Source organism: Miniopterus natalensis, chromosome 4, assembly GCF_054644295.1.
Source record: "Miniopterus natalensis isolate mMinNat1 chromosome 4, mMinNat1.hap1, whole genome shotgun sequence".
Lineage (NCBI taxonomy): Eukaryota > Metazoa > Chordata > Mammalia > Chiroptera > Miniopteridae > Miniopterus > Miniopterus natalensis.
This window is the reverse complement of record NC_142084.1, coordinates 62,990,432-63,009,848: the sequence shown is the minus strand read 5'-3', so window position 1 is coordinate 63,009,848 and position 19,417 is coordinate 62,990,432. Positions and strand designations below refer to the sequence as shown.

At 50.7% G+C, this 19,417-nt stretch overlaps 1 protein-coding gene across 2 annotated transcripts in view; it reads right to left on the bottom strand.

Moving 5' to 3' along the window:
• The window catches only part of DOT1L (DOT1 like histone lysine methyltransferase), a 60,998-nt gene that overhangs the window by 20,698 nt on the left and 20,883 nt on the right, over positions 1-19,417 (bottom strand). For both annotated transcript variants that reach the window (XM_087816612.1, XM_087816613.1), the window contains exons 4-11: positions 16,853-16,916; positions 16,118-16,346; positions 14,578-14,672; positions 13,936-13,998; positions 6,379-6,434; positions 3,420-3,499; positions 1,129-1,197; positions 309-415 (exon numbers count right to left, since the gene is read on the bottom strand). In XM_087816612.1, coding sequence (XP_087672738.1) covers positions 309-415; positions 1,129-1,197; positions 3,420-3,499; positions 6,379-6,434; positions 13,936-13,998; positions 14,578-14,672; positions 16,118-16,346; positions 16,853-16,916 — 763 coding nt within the window. The remainder of the gene's footprint in view (positions 1-308; positions 416-1,128; positions 1,198-3,419; positions 3,500-6,378; positions 6,435-13,935; positions 13,999-14,577; positions 14,673-16,117; positions 16,347-16,852; positions 16,917-19,417) is intronic.

Here is a 19,417-nt window from a genome sequence, read left to right as displayed (position 1 = left end):
CTGTGCAGGCCTGCAGGGCCATCTCACATGAAGCAAGCTGGGTGGGAACCAGGTTGGCCAGTTCAGGGGCTCCCAGGACACCAGAAGCCTCAGACACTGAGGCCAAGTCCATTATCATCACATCAGTAGTGACAACATCTGCCTCATATAAAGACTGAGAGCAAAAAGGGAAGACAAAGAGTCCCTAGTTCCCACTCATGCTGTGGGAAAAGAGTGTCACAGATCGTCCAGAGAGAGTGCCATGGGGGGGAGGGAATGGGGAGGAGGCTTTCCAGGAGGGCCTGGGCATCACCCACGGGGACACTTACTATGGTGCGATCGATGGTGTGCAGGTAGTAGGAGACAGGCTTCCCCGTCCATGACACTGAGCCCTTCAGGGGCGAGAGCTCCACAACGCGCATGATGGTGCCAATGTCTGCAACAACGGGCATAAGTTAGGGCCTTGTGCACCTGGGGGAATGACTCAGGCAAGGCATGGAGCAAAACTGCGCAACCTCATCACCAGCCATCCCACTCTCCAGGCTGGTGAGGTGCCTAGATATCAGCACACTGGCAGCTCAGGGCGGTGTGCAGCATGCACAATGATCCCTGCTAACCCAGGTGCTTGTCCAAGGAAAACAGCAATAAGCCTGACTGGGTGGGATGGAAAAGCACTTGAGGACCACTTGGAAAGAACACAGCTACTAAGATGCCCAGCACCCGAGAAATTATGACCCCAAGGCCAGGTGCCACAGAGCAACATAGCTCTTCCCCAGGAGGCCAGAGGTCAGCTCCTCCTGCTGAAGGCCCCTACACCTGGAGCCCATGGCACACACCAGCCATTTGCTCCTCAGGCCAATCAGATGTGAGAGCAAAGCAACTTGTAAACCACTGAGTCTTCATAACTTTGTGTCAAAGGTGTGGGGTTTCAACCTGGGTGGTTCTGTCCCCAAGGGAAACTGGGGAATGTCTAAAGACATCTGTGGTGGTCAAGATGGGGGTGCTCCTGGCATCAAGTGGGTTCCCAGCAAGCCCCTAGAGATGACCCAGCCCTGAAGTGAGCAGAGCAGAAAAGGGACCCTGTGCTAACACGTATCGTATGCTTAAGATCATAAATACTAAGAATTTGGCAACATGAGAGTTTCTTACCACTCAAGTTTCTACTGTTTATTCTGAAGTTCAGAGGTGCAAAGGGCTTCGAGGACACAATTCTGCCACCTGAAACACAATGGGGAAAACAGTCATACACAAAATAACAAAAGGATGATGGAAGTCAGAGCAGAGGAGGGGAAGCTACGAAGGAAGAAATGTGCACACTGAGCACACAAGCAGCCAGGGACCATGAGTCCTTTCCATTTCCTACAAGTAAAAGCAAAATTAAAGTTTGCTTAGGCCTGACTTACTAATAACTTTCCTATAGAAACTTGCCCAGGGCCTCTTGAAATCCCACAGATGCTGACCTGACCCAGTGACCCCCACCTGCATAGATGTGTCCCATGTCCCACACTGGGAGGCACCAGCAGCCCTTACACCCACCCAGACGGAAACAACCTGGCTTGTGTGTCAGGTCAGGAACTGCCACACAGAAAACAGTTATTACATTAATGCCCCATGTTAGTGTAGTTGTTCCACAGAGGAAATGGACTGTCACACCTGCCATGGTGAGCATATGTGAGCAGTGCTGCTCAAGTTATGATTACAACAACATTCCACATGGACTGAAAAACACACCAAAGTAAACATGATAATGCTATACTTTGCAGTGTGAAAAAAAGGCCAAACATAAAAGTCCAAGAAAACAATGTTTCATTGAAATAGGAAAAGTCAGGATAAATCCATTTAAAGCACACGCGTGCGCACGCACGCACACACACACATGCATGCACAAGCACACCCTCACCCATACCCACAAACACAGCCCCATAACACCCCAGTCAGAGGAACTCCCCAGTGCCCAGATTGTTCTGGAGTACCACCCTCATTAGGAAGAGGAGAGGATGGGTCCCAGGGCTGGGATGGTGCAGGGTTAGGTGGGATCCTTGCTATGCCAGGGAATGAGCAGGAGCTGGAGACCATGCGGGGTATTCACAGTCATGGGCACATTTAAGTGTGTGGGATACAACGAAATAAAACCCAAGGGTCGACAGACCGCTTTCACTAGGAATCTGCCATCCTGCAATGCTCACATGACAATACTTGCATGAGGGAACTTCTAAGAGCAAGACATTATAGGACAATAGATCGCTGGTGACTAGAGGGCTTAGCAGGCAGTTCTGCCCTTGAGCCAGCCCATGTGTGACAACCAAGCACTGAGACCTGCAGGAAACTGGGCTCAGAGGGGCAAGGTCAAAGTCACTATGAGGAGTGAATCCAGAATGAATGACATCCCACAGGTCAATGAGCCCAGATACTACGTGGACATCGCCAGAAAGATGCAAGGGCCATTTTCTAACAAAACCCCACAATAGCCTAAGGCCTGAAGGCCACTTGTGACTATTGGCTGGAGAGATAGGAAAAAACAAAAGAGGAGCTCTGGACCACTGGGAAAGATCAAGGTGGGATTGGACCCAAAGGCCACAGGAATCCCAGTCCTCTTCTCTCCTTGGGGGATACAGGTGCTGAGGGAGGGGCCTGAAGGCTCAGGAGATGGGGTATGTGCAGAGTGCAGTGGACAGTGGCCACTCACTCTTACAAATAATTAAAAACAACCATGCATGCTCACCTGTACACAGACATGGGAACACACATGCTCACATACCCACATGAAACTGGTGGTGTTGAAGGCAGATGAAAGCTATCTGGGTCTATGACCTCCCCCCTCCCCCACCCAGTCTGGTCTGGGCTGCTATCTGACTTGGGATGGAGGAAACGGAGGCAGAAGGAAGCAGTAGGGTGGCTCTGGCCAGGCTGGCGCAGTTCCAAACAAGAAAGGCCCAGAAAATGCAGAAGAGCCTGGGCTGGATACCCCAGGTTAGGGTTGCTAGACAAATAGGGATGCTGGTCAAGTATGAATTTCAGATACTTATGATATTCCTTTAGTAAAAGCTGAGGCATCCTTATACTAAGAAGCTATTTGTTGTCTATGGGTAATTCACATTTAAACGGATAGCCTGTGTCTTACTTGCTAATCTGGCCACCCACCCCAAGTCTCTTGGGTTGGCTGAGCAGTGGGGTAGAGATCAAGTCTATGCCACTCCAGACACCAAGCAAGGAGGCACCTGGGCCTGGCACTTCAGGTAACAGTGAGATCCACAGTGAGGGCATCCCTGCTGCCTGAGGCCTTTTGATTGGGCCTGAAACGGATGGATATGAAAACTTAGAAGAACTTCCACACCTGCAATCTCTGTCAGATCTAGCCAGACCGAGTGGGTGGTAGCTTGAGAAGCACGGCGAGCACACGGCAGCCACATAAGGATGGGGTTAAGGGGGAAGTACGTTACCTTCCTTCATGTTTGCAAATCGCTCCTTCAGCTGGTGATCCACCTCAGGACCAAAGGCAAAGTTATTCACAAATATAACACTGCAAAATAATATTCCAGTTGAGTAAAATGAAGGTTCCATTTTCACATGTGTATACAGCGCCAGTGTGTACGATGCCTACCACTTTCCACTGCCAGTTCCATTGTGAGGCCTCCCCAGGCTCTGCCCGCACCACTTCCACCCGGCCCAGGGTACGGGCTCCAGGGCCCACAGGGTGTAACAGCAGCCTGAATTTGTTGCTAACATACAATTCAGAAATTTTCATGACCACCACATTGCTGGCTTCTCTGGAAAAACTAAGATGGACGTGTGCAGGCCAAGGTGACCCCAGATCAACCTGCCCTGAAAGGTTGGTGGTCCTGTCTGCCCTTTAGACATTTCTGGGCTGGAATGCAGGCAGCACAACTGTCACCTGGGGCAGGGGTGTGAGGATAACCAAATACCCAGACAGGAAGGTAGCATGATAGAGTCAAGCTGCATCTGAATGTGACACTCAAGGATCCTTGGGACCAGAGCAAAGCTCTTCCAAGGGAGGGTATAACTCAGCCTGTCTCACTTTTTCAAATGTTCTCTGGCACCAGATGATCAAAGGAACTTCAGTCTGCAGATGTCTGCTAGGACAGTTGAGGAGACTGCTGCACCCACTGGGAATAAGGAGGCTTTCCCATGCCTGCTCCCTCACCCACCCAGCCTAGCCCTTGCCAACTTAATAGGAACTCTCTGAATGGCTAAATGCTAGAAACATCCGCGCAGATGGTTCACGTGAAGACGCAAAGACAAGACAGACAGTTTCATACTTAAGAGTCACGTGGCTCTCCTCTGCTATAAGTGCCTCCAGATTAAAACTGCCACAGCAGAAACTGGGCCACAGACAGCAGAACTGCAGATAGGGGACCACTTCCTCTTTTGAACATGACAGAAAATGCAGTGAGCTGTCATCTCCATGCTGCCTATTTTAATCGTCTCAATAGCTTTAAAATCAAGAAATCTCAACCCTTCACAAATGAAGGAACAGTAACAGAAGGCCTGACACATGCAAGGACAGGCACTGATAGCAAGGGCAGACTGGTGGGAAGGACACTTGAAGGCGTAAATAAAGGCCAGCACCCTCTCCCTGCTCAACCAGACAGAGAAACAGAGAAGATAGTGAGATTTAAAGTGGGATGGGGGCACCCCAGATGCCAATGGGCAGAGCATAAGGAGGACAGGTGAACCAAGTCAGGTGGTGCTCCCACTCGGAACTGAGCTTGGGAAGGCTGGACTCCAGAGTCTCAAGGTGACCGTGACGAGAGGGCAGAACCAGAAAGGCCTCTGGGGATTGCTGAGTGAAGAAGGAGACATCAGACATTCCTGTCCTCTCACATTCAGACCCAAGGAAACCAGAAAACTGAGGCAGGGGTCACCCCTGATAACCAAAGCACAGGAGGGGAGGGGACACTTTTGACAGAAAGCAGAGTGCCTGGGGGACATCCAGGGCATGCAAGCAGAGCCCAACCTTGGGGCTTTGCCACTCTCTCCAATCACCAGGTCAGTACACAGGAAGGAGGAAATGAAGAGTAAAGCCTGCGGGACCATCCCAGGCCAGGTGGCTGATGAGCAGAAGAGGCCCAGGGTGCAGTGTGTGCTCAGGAAGCTCTCACATTCCTGGGATGCCCAGAAGACAGGACACTGCATTCTGGCTGTTGTTGGACAGTGCTTGGTGAGTGTGGGGTTCTCCCCACTGGAGAGGTCCCGCGCAGCACTTGGACTCTGCTCAGCCCACCACAATGGCAGCATAGCCCCAGACCCTGTTCGATGAGGACATCCATGGAGTCACCATGACTCTCTCAAGAAGATGGGGAAGACCGGGTCATTGAGAAACAGTGGCTAACAAGAAGCAAAAAAAGGAGACACTTCTATAAGAGAGGCAAAGCCTCGTTGCCTTAAGAATAGCACAGTGGGAGACACAGGGCAACCGGCAGTAGGTGCACCCAGAAGGACAGGGAGAGAAGGACAGGACAGCAGGTCAGACTGAAAGCCTATGATCCACCCCAGCAAGACCGGCCTACCACTCCCCAAGAAGAGTACTCCAGAGTGTGCAACGTGGCCTCACAGAGTCACCAAGGTCCTGGTTACCTCTGGCTGATCCACACAAGACCCTCACACTCGGACCTTTCCTCTTGCTCACTCAACAAGGTCCATCAAATCTACAGCTATGCTAGACGTCAGGGGGAGAGCACAGCAATCCAGCCTTGCATATCTTAACCCTGGCCTGAAGCCAGAGGAAAGACAAAGTGAAAATAACAAGAGAGAGGGCAGGCAAGAACTACAAACACAGCTATAGGAACTGGTGGACATGGAGGTCACATGTCAAGCCCTAAGGTTGAAGGGCCTGCTGAAGCCAGGGGGGCTCTGAAACGGCCTCTTATCAAAGGACCACGCAGGCAGAGCTCAGGATGTTTCCAGCTAGGACAGGCTGCTCACACCCATACTACACTCACCCCACAGGGAGTGCAGAGAAATAGCCTCTCCCCACCAGGCAGAGAGCACAGTATCCAAGTGCAGACACAGTGAGAGCTGAGCTCAGGGCCAAGATCTCCAGGCAGCTTTCCCTCCTTGGCTGCAAAAGTAGGAAAGGGCAGTTTCTGACAGGCTGCAAGGGGTCAGTCACACTGGCCGTGGGCTGGTCACTGACCACCTGTCCTGCTAACAGTTCCAGACAGTGATCCTTGGCAGCCTGAACCAGAAGGGAAATGAAGAGAAGAGAAGCTCTGTCTCTTCCATCTAGCTCTGCTTTGGGAGAGGCAGCCATGCCCAGCAGCCATGGCCGCCACACAGGGACTTGTGAAAGCGATATCCTCCCTGGGGGTGCCCTGCCCAGCCAGGCCCCAGTGCTGTCCTCACTGAGCCGTTGAGTGGTGACTCCCAAACCCGCCATACCTTGTGTTAGCGATCCGCTCTCTCCACTCCTCTGAGAGGAAATCACCTCTTTCCAGCTGAAAACAAGAAAACAGGGACAAGGACTCATCACGGGTCTTGCTTGGCCCCTGAGCCATCCTCCCACCTAGCGAGGAACAGATGAAATGAGCACAAAATCGCTAAAGTGGGCAGACCTCAAGGAAAGACTGAGGCGTGGCTGCAGGCAGCTCCACAGGGAGAGGGGACAGTTGACGATAAGCCGAGAGCACACACTGCAAGTGTGGGTCACCATGAGTCACCAGAGGGGGTACCCCGACTAGTGCTAGAGCACCCATCCCATGGGCCAACGCACAGAGCAATGAAGACAATAGAGAATGTGCCTGGAAGTCATGATGTCATGTTCACTCACTGCCAGCAGGGGGAGCCCCCAACACATAGCCTGCAGAGCAAGGACCCGTCATAGCTCCACCAGCTGGGATGGACAGAGGATGAGTTGGCAAGGGCTATAAGAAACCTGCATTGGGTACTCACGGGAGTGTCCAGGACACAGACTACTGACCATGAGAGAGGCCTGCATGGCGAGTTGGCATAGGCTAGGCTTCTTTCTGTGACATGGAACACACCTGTACTGTGGCTCTCTGACTTGCTTTACCTGAGGAACAGTGCTGCCTGGACCTTCAAAACCCACTCTCAGTGCTACTTTTACTAAAAGCAGACTGTCATTCTGCCTCAAGGACAAAGTCTGTCCAAGAGGACACAGTTCCAAATAACTGAACTGGCCCAGCCAGGCGTGGCTCAGCTGTTGAGCATCGACCTGGGATCTGGGAGATCATGGTTCGATTCCGTCAGGGCACATGCCCGGGTTGCGGGCTCAACCCCCAGTTGGGGGCGTGGAGGAGGCAGCTGATCAATGACTCTCATCATTGATGGTTCAACTCTCTCTCTCCCTCTCCCTTCCTCTCTCTGAAACCAATAAATATACATTTTAAAAAATAATAATATAAATAAATAACTGAACTGTTCTGAGCTGAAAACATGTCCACCCAAAAACCTGTACTTGGATGTCCAAACAGAAGGATTCACAGCAGCCCAAAGGTGGGAACAACCCAAATGCCCAACCACAGATGGACAGATAAACAAAAGTGACCTATTCATACACTGGAGCATCACTCAACCATGAAATGGAGTGAAGCACTGACACTCACTACAATGTGGATGAACCTTTAAAACATGATGCTCAGTGAGAGAAGCCAGACACAAAGGGCCACCGAGTATGTGATTCCATACATATGAAATGTCCAGAATAAAAATCCACAGAGAGAGGAACTGGGTTAGTGGTTGTCACAGGCCAGAAGTGACTGCTGATGGGCCCTCATCCATACCATCACAAATGCTGTGAAATGAACAGGAACCCCTTCTCCTTAAGAAGACAGCAGGAGCCTGATGGGAACTGCATCTCTCTCAGGAGAGGACAGAAGGAGGACCCTGAGCAGAGTGCCCTATGGGTGCTACTACCACAATGCAGTGAGACCATGGGCCTGGGGCAGGAAGAGCTGTAAACCCTATGTCCTCCAGTGTACATAGGGAAACCATCCACGATATCTTGTGACATGATGTGATGTCACTGCACAGGGCATGAGGAAGTGGTCCGTTCTAAAACACTCAGGTGCTGAGGGAGGGCCTTCCCACATCCTGGTTGTATCCCGTCTCTGAATCCTCTCCCCACCTGAGGAATCTTCTGAATTTGCCATCAATACCTGTGAACAGCCCAGCCAGGATATGGGGAAGTGACTCAAGGCCAAAGTTTTCACTGGTGCTATGCAAAACAAAGCTCTCAGAGCAGCCCTAACATCTATCTTCTGTCCTATCTCTGTATAAAGCACTGCCATGAGGATGACTATCTGCTTTGTCCTGGGGTCTTCCCTGTAAATCCCCAAACCTGAGGGCAGTCTTGAGGACCCTGATGCAGGTGGCTTTAAGGCTCCTCCCAGTGTGTCCTCTCTCTCCCTGGAGGCTCCCCAATCTTGGCCACACTGTTTCAAACCACAACACCACTGCTCACTCTGACCTCATATTCAAGGCAAGGAAACAGCCAGAGTTCTCGCCTCTGCCTGCCAAGCCCCACCACTCTTGGGCCATGACCATCCAAGGAGTGACTGGCTAAGTGGCTGGCTCTCTGTTACTGAGGTCAACATGCCTGAGTTAACTCTGGCCAGAAAGATGTGCACGTTCCCAGCAAAAACCCTGTGACTGGCCCCAACATCACTGAGTTCTCCTATTTCTCCCATCTGTGGAGACATGTATGAGAGGAAAAAGAGATGGGAGGAGTGTCCAGCACATACATCGTCCTTTCCATGTGTTCCAAGTCAGCAGGCAGGTCCAGAGTCTGACTCAGGGCGATCACACCCCTGACCCAACCAGCTCCACCTCACCACAGGCAACCTCCTGGGAGCCACCACCCATACCTGCATGACACTCACATGCTCTCAAAATCCAGGAAAAAGAGCATGGCCTGTATGAAGTATCCACTCCAATGGGGAGACCAAGGCAGGCCCCACCCAAAGCCAGGTTAGCAAGACCCACTGACAGGAGGCCCTAGGCTTTGTCGTTCTGCAAACCTGCCCAGGAGCAGTCACAGATCTACAGAAGATGCCCATCTGAACTGACTGACTCAACACAGAGCAGGAACAGAGTAAAGGTGTGCAGATACCTCTAGAATGCATGCAGAACCAGATGACTTTCTCAAGGACAAAGCAGCCAGCATTCCAGTGCCCGGCAGCTCTGTACCTTCTGGGTCTGCCTGTCAGTAGCACCAGGCCGTCCTAACATGGACAAGCCTGAAGGGAGCAGCTCTTACCCAGGTGGAGGCCCCAAGACACTTCCTGGAGGGACACCTGTCCCCAGGGACACAGGCAGGTCCACAGCTGCTGGGCACCTTTCCCACGCAGCACTTCTATGAGGCAACAGCTGCCCAAGGTGCCACACACTGTACTAGTGAAACCTGTGTGCCAGGCCCATCACTGGGAACCAAGAGCACACGGTCAGGCTATGAGCAGACGACTGAGGTGCTGCGGGAGTTCTGGACATCTGCCTGGGCAGAGAGCTGGATGAAGCGTCTGTCAGGTCGAGACGGTGCCCTGAGGTATGACAGATGAGCAGACAGAATCCAAGTGGAAGGAGCAGATAGGGCTCCAATGGAAGGAGAAATATGAGTGGGCAGGAAGGGCCTAGACACCTGGGAACTGCTGGGCTGCAGGACAGGGAGGATCAGGGGCAGAGGCTGGCCTTGCCTGGCTGGGCGGTATCTCTGCAGGTGGAGAGGGAAACAGAGGAGGAAGAGGGCCACCAGGGATCCTTGGCCCTAAGAGGCAGGCTCTGGGGCTAGAAAAGTACACTGGACTATTTTTAGGCTACTGTTGCCTTTGTTTCCTCTCCAGTTCTTAAGTAATAGAAGGCAGGACTCCATTTACCAACCCAGCGCCTGGTCAAAGCCACAGAAAGCTGCTGGAAAGTTTCTCAAGACCCAGGACACATGTTTCTGCCAAATCCAGGCATCCAGCGATCAGACAGAACTTGGAAAGTAAGTGAGAGGACACTAAAGGCACAGATGGCTGCTGAGCCTGCTGCCAGCTTGTTCCAGACCTCATTGAGGCTGGAACCAAGTGTCCTTTTAGTCAAATTCTGCTCCCTGTCACTTTGCAGGGGCCACATGGGGCTAATGAGCACCCAAAGCCCCAGGAGACCCAAAGAATGAGACAGTTTCCATGTAGGGAGCCTCTCCTGTGTGCCCAATGATGCAGCACAATGTTCAGACATGTCACTGACCCCCGAACACCCACAGGGCTAGGCACTGCCACTTGATGCTGACAGAGGAGGAAGAAAGGATAAATGATGTGCCCAGGGCACTCCCCACTCCCAGCCTCCTCCAAATTGCACTCCCAAAAGAGTGCCAAAGGCCACATGTGGATTGATCAGTGCTTTCTGGGAACCAGGTTAATAAAAACTCTTATATTGAGTGCTTGGAACTATTGGGCTCACTCACCAGAAGCAGGAAGTATTTTTTTAACTTAAAAACCTGTGTTTTGCCCTAGCCAGTGTGGCTCAGTTGGTTGAACGTTGTCCTGTGCACCAAAAGATTGCAAGTTCAATTCTCGGTCAGGGCATGCCGGGGTTGCAGGCTCGATCCCCGGTGGAAGTGTGTGGAAGGCAGCCAATCGATGTTTCACTGACACATCGATGTTTCTTTCTCTCTCTCCTCCTCCTTCCTCTCTCTCCAAAAATTAATAAAAAATCTTTTTAAAAACACACAAAAAAACCCTCATGTTTTAAGGAAGTCACTAAGTCTTAGGAAAATGGTTAGGAACGCTCAGCCAGTGGATAAGACAATCAGGCAGGAAGAAGTTTCCTGAGAACAAAGAGCAGCTGGATTTACTACCCAATCAGCCTGCAGGACAAATGCCAGAGAATGTTAGATGTGGAGAATGTTAGAAACAGGAGAGGTCAAAGGATATGACTCCTCACCTTTCATTGTGCCGAGAAAATTCTGGAAGACATTCCACCAAGAAAAAAGGAAGGAAAGCTAGGCCCATGCCCTGGATGTGCAAGTCCTAGCCCCAGAAAAGCAGAACAGCAGCGGAGGGAGCGCTTCCAAACTCACTGGACAAGGCCAGCATCACCCAACACCAAAACCAAAGATGGTACAAGAAAGGGAAACCACCTACTAGGACATAGATGCAAAAATCCTCAACAAGATAGGAACAAACAAAAAACCCAACAATGTGTGAGAACACACACCACGAGCCAGTGGGATTTACCCTGGGTATGGATGGTCAGCTCAACAAACCTCTATCATGTCAAGAGGCTACAAAGAGAAAACGACATGAATATATATCAACAAATGCAGAAAATGCGTAGCAAAATCCAAAACTTTTTCATGATGATTCTCAGAAAAATAAGAATAGTGGGGAACTCTGTCAACTTGATAAAGAACATCCACAAAACACCTACAGCAAGTATCATACTCCATGTTGAGAAACTTAAGGTTTTCCCCCAAAGATTAGGAACCAGGCGGGATGTTCCCTCATCCCCGCTTTTCAACACCGCACTGGAAGTCCTAGCTAATGCAATGAGACAAGAAAAATAAAGGCAAGGTATACAGATTGGGAAGAAATAAAACTGTCTGTGCACAGGTGATACGATCATCTATGCAGAAAATCTGAAAGAATTAACAAAAAACTGGAACTAACATGCAATTATAGCAAGGTTACAGGATAAAGGTATTATTATATATTAATATATAATATGTAAAGGTCAGTTGCTGTCTTATAAATCAGCAATGAACAAAAAGAATTTGAAATTAAAATGACAACCCCACTTATCAGCATCACATAAAAGAAGAGAAATACTTAAGTATAAATCTGACAAAATATGTATAAGATCTATATGAGGAAAACTACAAAACTCTGATGAAAGAAGTCAAAGAACTAGATGAATGGAGACATAGTCAATGTTCATGAATGAGAAGAATCAATATTGTCAATGCCAGTTTTTCCCAACTTGACCTACAAATTCATCGCAATCCCAATCAGAATCCCAGCAAGTTGTGTGGATATTGACACACTGATTCTAAAGTTTACATGGAGGCAAAAGGTCCACAATAGGAATACAATATTGAAGAAGAACAAAGAGGACTGATGCTACTCAATTTCAAGACTTACTCTAAAGCAGTAATCAAGACAGCATGTATTGCTCTGGCTGGTGTGGCTCCATGGTAAGAGCATCGGACTGGGCACCAAAGGGTCACAGGTTTGATTCCCAGTCAGGGGCATGTACCTGGGTTGCAGATTCAATCTCCAGCCCTGGTCGGGGCATGCGGGAGGCAACCAATACGTATGACTCTCTCACATTGATGCTTCTCTCTCTCTCCCTCACTCTCCCCCACTTCCACTCTCTCTAAAAATCACTGGAAAAAATATCCTAGGGAGAGGATTAAAAACAAAAACAGAAAAACCCAGCATGTACTGATGACGGAACAGAAACATAGATCAACGGAACAGAAGAGCCCAGAAACAGACCCCCACAAACACAGCCAACTGATCTTTGACAAAGGAGCAAAGAGGTCTTCACAACAAATGGTGCTGGAACAACTTGATCTCCACATACAAAGAAATGAATCAAGACAAAGACCTTACATCCTCCACAAAAATTAAACAGATCACAGACTTAAATGTAAAACACAAAACTAAAACTCCTATAAGATACTGTGAGGGTAAACCTAGGTGACCTTAGGTTTAGCAAGGAGTCTTAAATACACCATAAGCATGATCCACGAAAGAAGAAGCTGTTATACTGCATCTAAGGAGCAGGAATTATCTTCTTCCCCATTCTCCCGTACCCCCAACAATCGATCCCCAAACTATGATTCTATTATTTATTCCATTTCCCTAATGTGTAAGGAACATCCATTCCAGCTCAACAGTCAGCACCCCACAGGACAGCCTGCTCTAGGCTGGTGACAATGGAGAGAGGACTAAACAGTTGTGAGAGCTCTTTGGGAGGGAACAGTCACAGGACAAGCCGGTGGAACTAGTAGAATTTAAGTGGTTTTGACCTCAACAGCTGGGTATGTGGTGGGTAATAAACTGAGTTGGGAAGAGAAGGACCTGTTAAAGATCTGGTTCTCGACCCATGCCAAATGGATAGAGACTGCATGGCAGCTGTGTGTCCTCGGGCAGCAGAAGAAACCCTGGTAGAAAGATGAACAGGGAGTCTTGAGCACAGAAATGCTTTTCAAGATGTGGATGTAGATGCCCTGGGCAGAAGGAGCAGTGAGACCAGAGGATCCAGGCCAGGGCCTGAGGAACCTTGGTGTCAAAAGGCTAGGCTGAGTGATGAAGACTGAGGGGCAGCCTAGAGAGCCGTAGAGAATGCTGCCCCTAATCCCAGCCTAGCCAAGGAAAGGGGCTTGTGGGCTGGATCACATGCTGCTGGGAAGGCAGCAAGAGAAAAATGTCACTCAGCCAGCAAGTAGATGGGGGAAAAGGCTGTTTCCTCCACATCCTATTACCCATTTCACACAAGCTACACTATACACACATATGCACGACATGGAAGGAGGGGCTGCCTCAGAAGGAGCCCCAAGTGCTCCCTGAAAACTTATCAATGCCTGGAGACACACAGAGTGCAAGCGATTACCTTTGTGCAGCCAAAGGGCTGAGAAAGATGCCACAACATGCCACCTCTGTTCTCTGAGAGCGTGGAGGAGGAGCTAGAACCACCTCCCCCAAGGTGGCCCCTGAAAAAGGAAGATGAGCATGGCCAAGAAAGGGTGAAAAAGAGGGAGAACTTCCGGGTCGTGCCAGCTGCCCCATCCAAGGGCCTCCTGGAGGGAGTTAAGCATGCCTTCTTTCAGCAACACCACATGCCCAGCTCAGGCCAGGCCAGGGCAAGGATGGGTGAGAAGGAGCGGCCCAGTGGGGATGAGCTGGATCCCACAGGAGGAGATGAACGGCGGGTCCAGAAGGAGGAAGAAGCAGAGGGGACTCGTTAGCTGAGGGGGCATGGAGCGATGGCACTCACTGTGTATTCTGCATGCTTTTTTCCATACCATTTCATCCACTTCCTGAACTCTCGGTCCATGGTCTGCAAGGGAACAAAATCAGACAGCCTATCAGAAACCCAGGACAGCCAAGGAGGCAGAGGAGGCCCCCTCCACACACTTTGGCGGGCAGCCTGTGGCTCCTTGAAACCCATCCACCCCTTGGTCCCTCTCCTGCTCTGACAGCTCAAGCTGAGGCTGCAAGTCTGCCCCCTCCACCCATACAACCCATGAGCAACAGCTCCAGGAGGATTCTGGGGGTCCCATGGATGGCAGACTGGGGGGCCTGTGATAGTTCCCAACCTCCAGGGAACTAGAAGCCACCATAGTCCAAACCATAAACTTTCTGTGGGACAAGATGATGCTTAGACCCATCCACTCCCGTGTTACCAGCTGACCCCACCCTGGGAGCAAGGAGGCTGTAGCTATTAGAGGAACAGAAACATACCAATAGGGGCCCAAACTCATGATGGACACCAAGGAGCCCCCAGAGCCCCTGCCTGGATGACCCACCCTCCCCATGTCCCCATACACACCTCCCCTGCCACCTGTGGATGGGGGCAAACAAATGTGAGAAAGAAAAAGAGGTACAAACACATGGCCGAGTCCCCAAAGTAGCTCACCTCCGCGTACTTGGCTGGGATATCAGCTTTCTCGACTCCGTAGTGATGTTTGCAGTTGGTGGCCGCAGCAACCTGTAGCACGACCTGGCCCACTCCTTCAGAGAGGTGGGGGGAGGGGCCGTCACAGATACAGCACAGTGATGGGGAATGGGGGGGAGGCCAGATGGGCAGTGGCCAGGAGGGTAACAGGAAGAACCCCAGACTCTCTATGAAGGCATGAGCGCTCACTAGAAGATGGCTGTCACATTTTGGCTCCCACAACTGGACTTGTTCTTGGTCTAAGACCAGATGTAGCCTGAACCATCTAGATACAGACACAGCCCCACGAGACTGATGCCTCAGGGTAAGGCTCCTATCTACCTCAAATCCACACTACACTGCCACCACAGCACAGCAAGGCTCACCAGATCTGATATCGTCTTGAGGACACCATCAGTGCTTGTCATCAACTGGATTTAAAGCAGGATTGGAGGTGGCAGGAGAGCCCCCCCAGAACAGAAATGGAGTCTCCAAACCACTGTCATTGGTGGCATCGCTGCACAGCCCAACAAGCAGGCCAAACAGCTGACAGACAGGTCATCCAAGTCCGGGAAAGAGGGGCACTGCCTTCCAGTGCACAGCACCATGGACCTTAGCCAGAAACCTCTCCTCCCACGAGGTCAGCTTTGCATTTCAAATAATGTGTTTGTTAGGAGCCCCTCAATTTTCCATTTTGAAGAGAATGTATTCAAATAATAAAAATAAGCACACTGTTTAGAAACAGGTAAGTAAAGGCCCACAGATTGAGGTTGTGAGGGTCTCTACCAGGGGCAGGGAAGGTGGTGAGAGCCAGGCACAAAACTGGTGGTTTTCAAAAATCATCACTCTTTCAATATGAGAGATTAATAACTGGCTTTTGAACCACGTGCATTCCAATTAAAATATGAATTGTGTGCTTGAAAGGGGCTTAAGCTAAGGATGACGCCACTAAAAAGTCATCTTGTCCCGAAGCATCGAGGACACACATACCTCGGTTGCAGGCTTGATACCTGGCCCTGGTCAGGGCATGTATGGGAGGCAACCAATTGATGTGTCCCTCTCACATCGATGTCTCTCTTTTTCTCTCTCTCCCACTCTCTCTGAAAAGCAATGGAAGAAATATTCATGGGAGAGGATTAAAAAATTTTTTTTAAAAGCTCATCCTCAGCACACCTGTCAGGCCCCTCTGGATGTCCTGCTAAGACAGGCCCTGCACCCAGGAGCCTCCAATGGTGCTAAGGATGTCCCCTAAAAAAGAAGTAGGGGGCTGTTGGGGCTGGAGAGAGCTGGGACCCCCCCCACCCACAGGTGTTGAGAATCAGGAGAGAAAGGGCTTAATTGGAACTTGTTGGGATGAAGCTGTTTCCTCCATCTATGGGGAAGCAAGGGGCTCTGCAGGAAGGTCAGCTGGGGCAGTGGGTCTGAGGCAGGGCCTGCCCCCTCCAGCAACCCCACACTCTGAACTTTTCATGGAAGTGTGGGGACTTGGAGCATGGCCCAGGGGAACCTGTCCCACACTCACCACTTCCCAGGTCCACGAACAGGTCGTCCTCCGTCATCTTGATCTCGTCAATCATCTGTGCGACCAGGTCAAAGGAGGTCTCCCCGTATACCTCCGGGGAGAAGGGCTCGTAGTTGTTGAGTTTCTCAGGGTCTGTCACTGAGTGGTTGTAAACCTGCTGCAGGATGTGCCGCAGGAGCCCATTGGATGGCCGCGTGTTCAGCTTCATGGGCTGTGTGGTTCCCTTCCACTGTGGAAATCAAGGAAAGCACTGGAACGTGTCACATGGGAAAATGTACCCTATGACCTTCACACCCCAATACCAGGTTACTGCTCCCTATTGAAGAAAGTGTGCATGTGTGTATGCGAGTGTGTGTATGAGCCTGTGTGTGTAGACAAATATGTGTATAGGTGTGTACATGCATGCATGTGTGTATGTGTGCATGTGTGAGAGTACTGGCAAGCAGCAAGGCCTACAGTGCACACAATGCTCACTGCCTGGGCCCTGGTGCTGCTATGCTGCCTCATTAAACAACAGAGTTGTTAGCCTGTTGGCCCCAGGCCCTGACCTCAGAATGGCTGTCTTTCTGAAAATCTTCCTGGGAAAAGAAATAGGCCCAGAGCTGCAGAGAGCCGGAGCCCCTCAGCCTCAGCCTTCCCCTCTTGGGATCTGATAACGTGAAGGACAATGGGGTTGAGAACCACAGTTGGGGTCTAGATGAAGAGAAGGCCTGAGGGAAGGGCAAGGCCACCTACCAACTGGTGGATGCTGTCAATGGCCCGGTTGTACTTGTCACAGAGCCTCTGCATGCTTTCAAAGCTGAAAAAGGCAATAGGAAGGCACTGGTTACTGCCAAGCTCAGAACAGGACACCAGGAGGGGATGGCACGTGGACAGATGTCACAGGGTCAGGCAGAGATTGGCTCCCACCCAGAGGTCACGGGGCACTGAGAAGTACCCCACATGGGTAACAAGGCTGGGCCAAGAGTTTTGAGCTGAGGTAGTCATGGCTACAAGGCTGTATCTTGTGCTCACAGGCGAAACCCAAGGTCAACGGTGTGCCCAGCAGGCCTTAGGTCAGAAAAGGGGTCCACACAGCCATTCCTAGAGCCCCATGGGGAGTGGGACCCAGAGCAGGCTCTCACTCCCAACCCAGCCAGGTGGGCTTTCTTTCCTTGGCTGGATCTCACAGGCCTCCTGCCCTGGGCCCTGACTTGAATGGGTGCTGAGTGCACCTGCAGGCATAAAGGGCAACTGGTTCTGCTGGACCACACCCAACACCCTGACTAGACAAAAAGGAGGGCAGCACTTCCCTCCTTCACACTAGTATCACTTCTGTTTACTAAAACTTTTAAAAAGTTTCCAACACTTTCAAAAATATAAACAGCATGTGTTAGAAACCTAATGAGAGAGTTTGGGTGACTTTTTTAAGAAACTAAATTTTCCCAAACATGATCAATTTTATTTCCGGTGTTAATTTTCAATGAAATCCCCTAATCCAGGGTTCTCACCTGGGGTGGTCATACCCCCCGGGAATACTGGGTGATATCTGGGGACACCTGTGGTTGTCATAACTGGGGGTGCTCCTGTCACTGAGTAAGTGGGAGCCAGGGATGCTGCTCAGTACCCCACAGTGCCCAAGATGGCCCCACAGAAAGTGACCCAGCCCTGATGTTCACAGTGCCATAGTGGGAGAGACATGCAACAAGTTTCTGTGCTGTATGAAAGGAGCATCCCTGGGCTCTCTCTACACCTGGGAGATGCTCAGTGACACCAGCTGAGTAATGGGCTCCTCTGCACACAGGACACAGAACCACTACTCCCCACATGCATCTTAGATACCCATCCCACCCCTTGTTCTCAGCCCTAAATTTACCGAGTTTACAGGCACTTTCCTTCCTAACAGAAGTAACAAATTCAACTAAGACCAGCGCCCACATGACAAGTTCACAACTTCCTTGGATGGCAGATGCCATTGAAAAAGCTAGAGAGTTCAAGGGCAGGACAGAGCAGTCACCACCAAAGCCTGAAGAGTTCTCACAAAGGACAGTGACAGTGACCAGAAACATCAGAGCAGGCTGATGCAATGAGTCAGTAACCTAGGAGAGATGAGCTACAGCACATTCCAGAGAACTAACTGCACACACAGAATGGAAGTGACAAGGGGTATGAGGGGGTGAGCAGGCTCACAGTGGACAGAGGCCCTCCTGGCCTTCTGGCCCTGAGTCCACCTAGCAGATGGGAGGATGACTTAGCAGCAGATCCAGGGCTCTGGTTCACACTTTCTGTGGCCACAAGGAGAAGCCACTGCACTATTCACTACTCCGCATTTTAGTTCCTGTGCTCCAACTTTCACATCACCCCTTCAACTCGACAACGGAGACCACTCACAGGAGACATTCTTCTGCAAGGATGAGTGGACACGAGAGCTCAGAGCACTTGGGCTATCCATGCACCCTAGCCCCAGATGGGAAGCCACCCCAACAGGCTAAGATCAGTCCCATGGGCTGGCCCTGCTCTCCCCTTGCTTAAGAGAGAAACGGTCCCATTGCTCGCCTGACCCCAAGATCACACCAGTCCCTTGAGGGATGCCATCAGACTGACCCCACTGCTCTCTGCCAACTCTGACATCCTTCCAGTCTTTTCTAAGCAAACTAAACATGAAGGGAAGAACATCAAACACCCACTGCGAGCATATCCTGTAGCAAAAGTGCCTCCAAAACTTCAGCTGCTGTAGGTCCCACACACAGCAGACACCCCCTTATAAAAGATGTGTTGCACCGACTACGTGGACTGACATGCAAGGACCAGCGCCCCTACATACCCTCACCCCAGGGGCAAGATGACTATGTCACAGGGTCCACAGCATGGCTGGTGCCCAGGGTGAGGAGAGTGCAGTTCCCTTTTATTTTATTTTTTCCAATCCTCACCCAAGGATATGTTTTCACTGATTTTAGAGAGGGGGGGAGCGAGAGAGAGAGACAGAGAGAAAGAGAAAGAGAGAAACATCAATTGATTGCCTCCCGTATGCACCCCGACTGGGGATCAAACCCACCACCTGGGTATGAGCCCCGACCAGGAATTGAACCCAACACCTTTCGGTGTACAGGATGACACTCCAAGCAACTGAGCCACACTGGCTAGGGCCTGTTCCCTTCTTTTTACAACGCCAGGTAACAATTATTAGATGGGGAGGAAGGCGAGAAGTGAGAGGACAGAATCAGGGTCAGCATTTCTCACGAACCAAGAAGGTCTCCAAACACAAAAGTGAGATCAAGTGAGGAATGCCTGAGTGCTGGGTCCTGTGTGGGAGCTCCTAGG